The 9660-nt window shown below is 34.2% G+C and overlaps 2 protein-coding genes across 4 annotated transcripts; both read right to left on the reverse strand.

Annotated features, from left to right (window-relative positions):
- Positions 1-696: 696 nt before the first annotated feature.
- On the reverse strand, positions 697-3682 carry LOC106336714 (OTU domain-containing protein 5-B-like). Of its 3 annotated transcripts, none has more exons than XM_013775631.1 (9): positions 3519-3682; positions 2537-3210; positions 2296-2457; positions 1963-2040; positions 1801-1879; positions 1565-1710; positions 1417-1482; positions 1171-1330; positions 697-1088 (listed from the first exon to the last, which is right to left on the reverse strand). In XM_013775631.1, the coding sequence occupies exons 2-9, from the start codon at positions 3074-3076 to the stop codon at positions 871-873; spliced, it is 1449 nt and encodes a 482-aa protein (XP_013631085.1). In that variant the 5' UTR covers positions 3077-3210; positions 3519-3682; the 3' UTR covers positions 697-870. The 3 variants fall into 3 exon arrangements, with proteins under 3 accessions (XP_013631085.1, XP_013631084.1, XP_013631086.1); XM_013775630.1 differs by having other exon boundaries at positions 2537-3220; positions 3519-3681; XM_013775632.1 differs by having other exon boundaries at positions 697-1085; positions 2537-3220; positions 3519-3677.
- Positions 3683-4707: 1025 nt separating this feature from the next.
- On the reverse strand, positions 4708-6176 carry LOC106341032 (casparian strip membrane protein 3). Its single transcript, XM_013779850.1, has 3 exons — positions 5792-6176; positions 5521-5644; positions 4708-5114 (listed from the first exon to the last, which is right to left on the reverse strand). The coding sequence occupies exons 1-3, from the start codon at positions 6112-6114 to the stop codon at positions 4896-4898; spliced, it is 666 nt and encodes a 221-aa protein (XP_013635304.1). The 5' UTR covers positions 6115-6176; the 3' UTR covers positions 4708-4895.
- Between the last annotated feature and the right edge of the window lie 3484 nt (positions 6177-9660).

The raw sequence follows: 9660 nt of genomic DNA on the forward strand, positions 1-9660 counted from the left end.
GCTACATAACGTCGAATCGCCTTCTCTCTCTCTCTCAGTTTTAGGTGAAAGAAGAAATGGGGACTTAGGGTTGCGGGTCTTCAAAATCCCGCAGGTTGACCTGTAGCCCATCCCGCTTTCGACCCGTCTCGCTTTTGACTCGTCCCGCTTTGAACCCGTCACGCGAGGCCCGCAATTTTACGGGCTTACAAAATGGAGGCCCAATCCCGTTCCGCAGCAAGCTTTTACGGGTCAGGCCCGCGGTCCAGCTCTTTGATTGACATCCCTAAGTAACGATCATACTCCAATCAGGTTGGCTCAAGCTGAGAGCGCTGCAGGGCCGTGAGATTTTGGGAGTATTTTAATACTCCCTCCGTTTTTTATATAAGTCGTTTTACAGAAATTTTTTTGTTTCAAATTATATGACGTTTTCGGTTTTCTATGTAAAATTTATTAACACTTAATGTTATATGACCAATGATAATATACCTTCTATTTTATTATTGGTTGATTTGTGGTTAGGTAAATAATTAATGATGTTTTTGTTTAGAAAATATAAAAAATTAATGATTTCTTAATCTATGTGCACAATTCTAAAACGACTTATATTAAAAACGACTTAAATTAAAAAAACGGAGGGAGTAAAGATTTCAATGAGATCTTCGCACCGAATTTTTTTGGAGATTTTAGGACAAGTACATAGCCTAATCTAAGTGATTTCTTTTACTCTTTTATTCGGTTGGAAGACTCCACATACATTAAACATACCATGTCATGACGCAGAAGTTTATTCACTATTTTGACAAAGGGTAACAATCTCCCAAACGTTGATAAGAATACCAATCGGTGTCTCATACTATATAACAAAACAACGCAATGTTACATATTTATCTACTCCGTGGCTTTGCCTTTGCGTCGGTTGTTGGTGCTCCCACAGCTCGTCTCCAGTACATAGCAGACGATAGAGTCAACGTCATCCCCGAAAATGCTATAAGCTTCCATGGCCTGCGTATAGCTAAATCCCATCGACAAAACCATATCTATGCTGCTGCTGCTCATCACCACCGTCTTCTCTTTTACTGCCTCCTTTTGTTTCCAGTCAGTTCCTGCTTTCAAGAATTTCATTTTTGTCTCAAATATGCTTGTTCTTCTCAAGGTGAGAAGGGTTCAAAAGAAAAAAATAATACTCACTAGCTCCAGAAGAGGACGTCTCAGCATTAGAGGCGGGACCAATACGTGGCTTGGACCATTCCATAAGATACTCAGCACGAGAAGCTTCCATTACCGACCGTTCAATTTCCTTTTCCGTAAGCTCGAGATCAGAGTAATATCTCCCTTCTGCTAAGAGCGCCTGTTAACATAGTCAAATACGTATAAGTAAGCCCATACACTCAGATAGATTAGTGACTTAGTACATATATAATATGGGTTACTTGCATTATCAATCTGATGTTCTTGCTGAGCCTTAATAGCAGCTTTCACCTGCTCTCTGTCCACGTGTCTCTGGATTCAAAACAAGAAAATCTGAATGAGAAAAAACAAAGAGATGCCTATCTTTCTGAACAAGAGAGGAAACTAAGCTTACCCCACTGAGGCTACCAAACCCAAGACCTGCACCAACTGTCAACCGATGTGGATCCACCAAAGAATTGTAATGGTTCCCATGGTGGTAACTCAGCCTTATCGGAGGTGTGTCGGTGTTGTAGCTCCCTTGAAATATGTTGATCGGCTCTGTAGGAAACAAAACAAATTTTCATAAATTTCATGTCACACTATCGAACATGAACAACTTTTTGTTTTCACTGTCAATCTAAGTTGCACCTGTGCTATATGAATAAATGTGGATAGGCCTATTATACATTTCTGCTAAAGCTTGGATCTCCACGTTGTTTCCATAGACCTATATTACCATTGCGTAAAAAGAAGAGGGGTCAAAAGTTGTTTTGACACATAGTTTAACAAAGGTTAGGAGAAAAGCGCCACCTTGTTTCTCCTTTTCCTCTTCAAGTAAGAGGTAAAGCCTTCGGTTATGAACTGAGAAAAGTGATCCCTCTCGTGTTCCTAAACCATCCATCGTGAGTAAGTTCTGCCACTTGTTACCATCATAACTAAAAACCACTACTTGTGTGCTCACTCAGAACAAAAGGTACCATCATAGTTTCAAAAGTAGCATAACACGGTAAGTAGCGAAATTGCATCATATATTGTTGGCTCAATATATCTTTCTAACGTGCTATTCTCAAATGCAAGTCCCTTTCTGCTCATCTAATGAAAGCAAAAGTCAAACACCTAGCTTGACAAATGATAGAAAATTACCATGTAATCCATGCACAGTTGTCTAGTCATGTCGTGTGACTCCGAGTCTCCATATACTTGATCTGCAACAGCCCTGAAGAGACAATTTCCATCTTCCAGCATACGCCTGATTTCGAAGCCTTTCGATTGCCTAATCTCGGTTTCAAACTCATCTTCTCTTTCCTGTACAATAGGAATCAAATATATAAAAAAAAAAATCCATAAGAGTGCAAAAAAAAAATTCTCTGAAAATAAAACTTACCAAGCCAGAGCTAGAGCCAGTATGAGAGGGCACAAAGCATGGCATATGCTCATCGGAACTGTTATAGCCTTCGTTCTCACTAAGTGACCTTGGAGAAGAAGGGTGTGATCCAGTTTGTGCTGCTCCAATTCGTAAAGCACCAAAACTTCTCAAGACCGATCTCCTATTATCATTTGAAGAAGGCTTTGGTGGAGGAACAGGTAAGGGCGGTGAATCAGGGGAATCACAGTCTACACCTTCACTTTCAACAACAACATTTTCCGAAGCAATCAAACCTTCATCATCTTCTCTATCCACAAGCTCATCACTGGGGGGAAGTGATACATCCTTTGCTTCAGAACACTCTGCTGGTTCAACAACAATAACCTCCTCTTGTTTTTCATCCGTAGAAGTTTCTTCATCAATTGTCGCTGGTGGAACCTGAGCGTTACTGCTTGCCTGTGGTGGCTCAGTTCCTGAGGAAGAAGACGAGCCAGACGAGGAGGAAGTAGAGCGGCTTGCGTTGGAAGAACTTCCTCGTTGAACCAAAATGCGAGCCATTTTTCGAAATACAAAGAAAGGAAAGATTAGAGGTGATGATGATCCCAAGGTTTGTCCCTGGCTCTTGCTTTAGGGGCAACGATGACAATCCCTTGAGAGTGGGATTCCTTCCAGCCTTCGCAGCAAGACCTTATCTGCATTCCCCTAGCATTCATCAATATTCCCCAACTTTAGACAATCCCAACAACACTTTCACTAGCTCAAAAGCTACATACAATGTCCCTCATAACTGACGCACAAGAAACTAAATCTGAAACATTCCCATCAAAGATAAAACCTTTACAAGCTCAAAGCCTCCTCCTAGTTGTAAAGTAATCAACTTTCTCAATACCACAACTTTCATATAGAAATCAATCAAAGGGAACGGGGCGAAATCAAAAACGATGATAAAAGGGGGGTAAATCGAAACCCTAGAGTTGACTTGTCAGAGTAGGAAGCTCACCGGAGATTTCAGAAGCTGAGAGTATAGACTCGAGATCCGACGGAAGATACGAGTACCAAAGATTCGAGCGATATCGGAGGAGAAAGAAGATTAGGACAATTTGGTTAAATTTTTGGGGGAAAGAGAGAGTTTTTTCGAACACCGTAGTGTCCGGGTCTGGGAGAGAGACGACCCGAGTGCTGAGCTTGACACGTGTCCACATCTTTTCGAGTTAGCTTTGCCACTTGTCCATTTGGCATTGTGTAACACCCACATTTAGCGGACTGAGGGGAACATTAATCAAAGAACAAGCTTGGTTTAACTGTTTAGACGGACTAGTTAGGGTTAGAGACTTGTCGTCTGGACAGTGTTAGCTAGATTGGAACCATTGTCGGATCCCGGCATAGCGCCGGTTAAACTTGTGTAACACAACACTGATCTATTTCAGCAAAAACGGTTGGACTTGTAATCCGGTTTCTCTATTTCGTGCAAGAATTTTTTTCTTCAAATCTTAATTGCTATAAAACAAGTTAAAAAATAATAATTATCCTAACATTTAGGGAATCTTTTTCTTTAAAAACCTGATTGACTAATAAAACAGAGATTTCCACAGTCAAACAAAAAAACCATTATAAAAACTAAAAACAATCATCACCTTAACTAGGTCTGGGACTTAATATCAAAGATCCGGATTCGATCCGAGATCCGCTCCGAAAATAGGATATCCGGATCCGAATCCAGATAGTAAAATCTTGGATCCGTGCAGACCGGATCCGGATCCGGATATCTTAATTTTTAGGTCCAGATCCAGATCCGTATTTTTAAAATACATTAAATTTTTAAATTTTATTAATATTTTTATTTGATATATTAATATTTATACATGAATTAATCTTATAATATTATATTTTAGTTTTTTACAATATTATAGACATATATAAATATATTTATAAATCTTGTATAAATATTTAATTTATGTATTATATTAAAAAAATTAGTATTTAAAAAAAAATTAATTATTTTTACGGATCCGGATACCCGCGGGTAATAGAATATCGAGACGGATATCCGAAATCCAGATATCCGAAAACCACGAATCCAGATCCGGATATTAAATCCACGGATCCGGATCCGGATACCCTAAATTTTCCGGATATCCGGATCCTCCTAACCTTAACCATCATGATGACTATAATATTTTCCAACATGCTCAGGTAAATAAATGCTCTCTTTCAAACGACAATTTATGCTGGGAAAAAACAAAAACAAACTATGTGTAAGATGAAACTGATTTACAACATGATCCACAGTACATTCGAGTTACACAACACAATAAGAAACAAATCATACATCTGACCCTTTTAAAATTTTCACACAAATGAATTTCATTACAAGCTTTTAAGTCGATCTCTTGAGTGCAAATGCAGAGAGGACGACGAGGAACATCAAAAGAGCCGCTGCAATAAAGGAAGCCACCACGGCGCCGCTCGTTCCTTGGCAAAAGTCACCAAACTGCTGGCAAACCGGAAGCCAATTCGAGCTTGAATTCCCGTTGTGCGCCAAATAAACTATCGCTGCAGAAGCCGATGCTGCCATCATTGTGAGGCCCATCATCGCCTAGTCCGCAAAAGTTGTATATATTAATAAAGAGATGTGTCGTTTGTATGTAATCGACACACACACAATCATCGTTATTGATCTTAAAACCTTTGTATATACACAACCATATTATATGCATTAACGAGCTACCTGTATCAACCTAACCTTATCACCCGAGGTTAGGTGATTAAAGCACTTATTGTTTTCGGCGCTGGTTTTACGTTTACATTTTCATAATAAGGAGCTTTTTCTAAATGAAACTACAGTTTTACGAAAAAAATTCATTGTTAATGGGGAACTCTTTCGTAGTGGGCGTTTGCGTTTATATTGTTTTTTTTTAAGATATTATTTCTCTGGATATATAAAACCGCAACAAAAAGAAAATGTGACGTTTTAGATAGTAATCTTGCATATAAAATATTACCGTGTCACATAAGATGAGGAAGAGCCTAGGCGGCACGGCGAGAGGCCGGATGATACAGACAATGGAGAAAGGCAATGAGAGGGTTAGGTAACCGCCCACGATTGAGTTTACTACAACGAAAGATCTGTTAAAAAACACATATATTAAATTCAGAGCTACAAAGTTATAGTAACTTACTAAGCACCAAACTCAGAGCTACAAAATGATTTCGATAATTTATTTATTAAATTTTTGGTATAATCTAAGTAAAACTGAACATTTTATAACTTACGACAACGTTGGTAAATCGGTGTAGTCAGCACTGAACTGCAAGAACTGAGTGAAGAAAGGAAGAGTCTCTTCGGTGGTTGCCATCTTTGCTGCAGCGGCCATGGCCGTAATGGCTGCAATGAGTCTAAGTACAAAATCAAAGATTGCTACACCTCTTTTCCAGCCGGCCATATTCACCTTTTCTTGCTTATGTTTTTCCATGATTCGACTGTAGTTCATAGGAGGAGCAAACACATGAGCTTTGCCTTTTCCTTTGTCTAGCTTTGGCTTTTGAACAATGGGTTCTTCTTCTTCTCTTCTGCTACCGGCATTTTCTATATCCATGGGAAATAATTAAGAAGAGGAGAAATTATAGGATTATTCCTTTCCGAATCTTCAAAGGAGGAGCTAGGTATTTTGATGATGAATCATAAGTCTTGCTTGTAATTATATATATATGATTGACTTGGTGAAGTTGCTGAATTGGTTTGGGTATGTGTATTCTTCCTTTTAGGTTTGATGGGACTTTCTTCATAATCTTACATTCAAGATCGTCGCTTGATAAAATATTGAAGATGACTTGCTCCATTTCCATATAAACTCGGATTGTATATTATTGGGATTGTTTTTTTATTATTATTATTATTGGGATTGTTAGTTCCACTTTTTGAACCTAATTATAAGTGTGTCTATGTCAACGCTCATGTACTTTTTAAGTTATAACCAAATATGCATTATACAATACACATAGACGTTCTTTTAAAGAATAATTACTTTTGGACCAGTGAGTCGCTCTGAATGAAGGCGTTACACATTTTTTTATAGGATTAGGTCAGGTAAATTATTTGCTAACTTTGCTTTAGGTTGCACTTAGTAGGTGATGTAGAATATTGTTAATTCACCTTATCAATTTGATCTGGTGAATATTCACCATGGACTATTTGACCTAATGGCTAGCTTTATATTCACCAGATCAAATAGTCCATGGTCAGTCATCAGTGTAATTATAAACGCTTTATATTATTTTTTCCTGCTGCTCACGTTGTTATTTTATTTATTTTTTCCACCAGAAAGACACCACAAATCAAGGGAACTTTTGTTAAAATATATATATATATATATATATACACTAGGTGATTTTCCCGTGCTCATGCACGGATATAAATATTAATAAAATAAATATATTATAACAATTGAATTGTTATTTTTTTAAATTTTAAATTAATTTATAATTTGTATGCATAATTTATATTAATAATATTATATTAATTTAATTAGACATATGATTGTAGATATGTTATATCTAGTCGGTTTTGTTATTTTTATAGTCGATTTAATTATCATTTGGGTATATTAGATTCCATCTATTTCTCTGAATTCAACTATAATATTTTTTTATTTTAAATATATTAAAATTATGATTAATTTTCTTATTTTCATTTACGTTGGTTGTTGTCTTAGATATGTAAATATATTTGAGGAAGAAAAAGTATAACTTAAGATATATTGTGCTTAGAATAAAATATAAAATAAACTAAAGTATATGATTCTAAATTATGTAAATTAATATAACGATAATGTTCTACAATATCTCATGCATATATGTAAATTTTACAAAAGAACTAAATTGTAACAGTTGGTTAGTATTTTATTTTCATTTGTTAATATGTTTTGAGTCATCTTATAATTTATATTTATAAAATAAATTATTATTACAAAATTATATATTCTTATTTTTGTTAAATCTATGATTTTAGATATAAGTTGTATTAGTTGAGTCACTCATGTTGTGAGTATATTGCGTTACATATATTTTTTCAAATTCAAACTGAAGTATAATTATTTTTATTATAATTAAGTAAAATCAAATTAGTTTTATTTATCGTTTAAATGTGCATGTATTTTCATAATATTTATCAAATTATATGTTGATTTTTTTAAAACAAAATATCAGAAAATAAAACGATGATCAATATGAAGTTACATATATAAGTAATTGATACATTTTTAGAAGCTCATGAACACATATCAATAATTAAAATATTTTATAAATTCTAAATAATTTTATGCTTTAAATTTATTAAATGGTAAACTAAAATTTATTTTAAATAATCTTAATCTGAGAATTCCGATTTGATTTGGTATTTTAATTATAGTCATATTAAGTTCCACAAAAATAAAAATATTAAATTTAAAAACAAATTTAATATTATGAAAACGAATAATTTTAATAATGATTAAATATAATATATCTACCTCGTTACAGTATATAGTGTTATGTTATTTAAAAAAATATAATTATTTAATTAAAATATATTTATTGTTAATTTTTTTTATTTTTTTAATATCTCTTAAAAATAAGTAGTTTAAAAAATGGGTGATTGTATTTTAAAATCATATTATATAAGTAAAATATAATTTATAGATTTTTTACTGTAATTGAAAGATATTATAGTCAACTAAATATATGAAAAATAAATAAAACATTTCAATAATACTAATTATAAACTATATTTGATGCCAACAACATATAAAAATTATTTCTATTACTTTAAAAATATATATTTTTGTATTGTTTAAAATTATGTTTTAAAAGAAATAATATTTCATTTTTTAATATCAAGATTATGTGTGTGAATGTTGTTTTATGAAATCACATTATATGCAAATATATATTTTCGTCTAAGAAAATATAGATATAAAGAAATATTTTATTACTTAAAAAGTGTATTTTATGTTATTTAAAAATATTTTTTAAATGGAATATTTTAATTTTTGTTTTAATTTTTTAAAAACTTTATAAAATTTTCTATTTTATTATATATGTTATTTGGAAAATTTTAAAAAGGAAACTAAATAAAAATTCAATAATAGTATTTAAATGTAATATATTTAATTCATTAATGATATTAGTGTAATCAACCATCGTAGGAGTTAACGTGTGCGCGACAAATAAAAAACAGATTTTTCAAATAATATTATAGAGATTAGCAAAAACTCTTTATATCTAACATCAATTCTTTTCTAGCAAGCAAAGTAAGGAAGAGTAAAGTTAAAAAAAAAAAAAAAAGTAAGCAAGAGTCAAAAGGGAAATCTGAATAAAATAAAAGGTACCACGTACACAACATTCATAGGCGCATTTACTATTTTTCACATTAATAGCGCATTTGATATCAAAGCACGTACACATTATAGATGTCATAACTCTTGACACCTCTTGACATCCAAGAGAGAAGGCTTCTGTACTTGGGATTCTCTGAGTTGCTCAGTGTCCAAAATACTGCTTCTTTTAAATTGAGTTTTCAATATCTTGAATCTTGATGCTTCTAAAATTAAAATTCTGCAAAAGTTTAGAATATGGATGCATAATTATATGATATCAAGACATGCTGGCCGGCAATGGCACCTGAGTTGGACGAAATAAAAGCCAGTTCTACTGTTTTTTTTTAAGTTCTCAATTGCTTACATACCAAGATCTCTAAACGTATGTGATGACTGCCTTGCTAAAGGCCACTGACTGCCTTGCACTACAAGAAAACAGCGGCATACCGAGGGAAAAAATCGTCGGTATGTTGTCGGAATAACGTTATTCCGACGACATACCGACGAAACAAGTCCTCGGAAATAACTCCTCGGAAATTCATTTTTCCTCGGAAATCCCTCGGAAATTTCCGACGGAATTCCGAGGAAATGAATTTCCGAGGAAACTCCGAGGACCACCAGTTCGTCGGAAAGGTCCTCGGAATATACCGAGGGAGAACTTCCTCGGGATATTTCGATGGACTTTCCGATGGTCCAATCCTCAGAAGTTCCGACGAAATGTTCCTCGGAATTTTCATCGGGAATTTCCGAGGAACGGAGCCCTCGGAAAATTCCGAGGAAGGAGTCCCT

The sequence above is a fragment of the Brassica oleracea genome, chromosome C4 (assembly GCF_000695525.1).
Source record: "Brassica oleracea var. oleracea cultivar TO1000 chromosome C4, BOL, whole genome shotgun sequence".
Taxonomy (NCBI): domain Eukaryota; kingdom Viridiplantae; phylum Streptophyta; class Magnoliopsida; order Brassicales; family Brassicaceae; genus Brassica; species Brassica oleracea.

Bases quoted from the DNA above. Each gene is read 5' to 3' on its own strand.
- LOC106341032 (XM_013779850.1), bottom strand. From the start codon at position 6,114: ATGGATATAGAAAATGCCGGTAGCAGAAGAGAAGAAGAAGAACCCATT. The intron at 5,645-5,791 runs GTAAGTTATAAA...GTTTTTTAACAG, and splicing joins ACCGATTTACCAACGTTGTC to ATCTTTCGTTGTAGTAAACT. The intron at 5,115-5,520 runs GTAATATTTTAT...TTTGCGGACTAG, and splicing joins TCCTCATCTTATGTGACACG to GCGATGATGGGCCTCACAAT.
- LOC106336714 (XM_013775631.1), bottom strand. From the start codon at position 3,076: ATGGCTCGCATTTTGGTTCAACGAGGAAGTTCTTCCAACGCAAGCCGC. The intron at 2,458-2,536 runs GTAAGTTTTATT...CCTATTGTACAG, and splicing joins CTGGCTCTAGCTCTGGCTTG to GAAAGAGAAGATGAGTTTGA. The intron at 1,711-1,800 runs GTGCAACTTAGA...TGTTTCCTACAG, and splicing joins CATTTATTCATATAGCACAG to AGCCGATCAACATATTTCAA.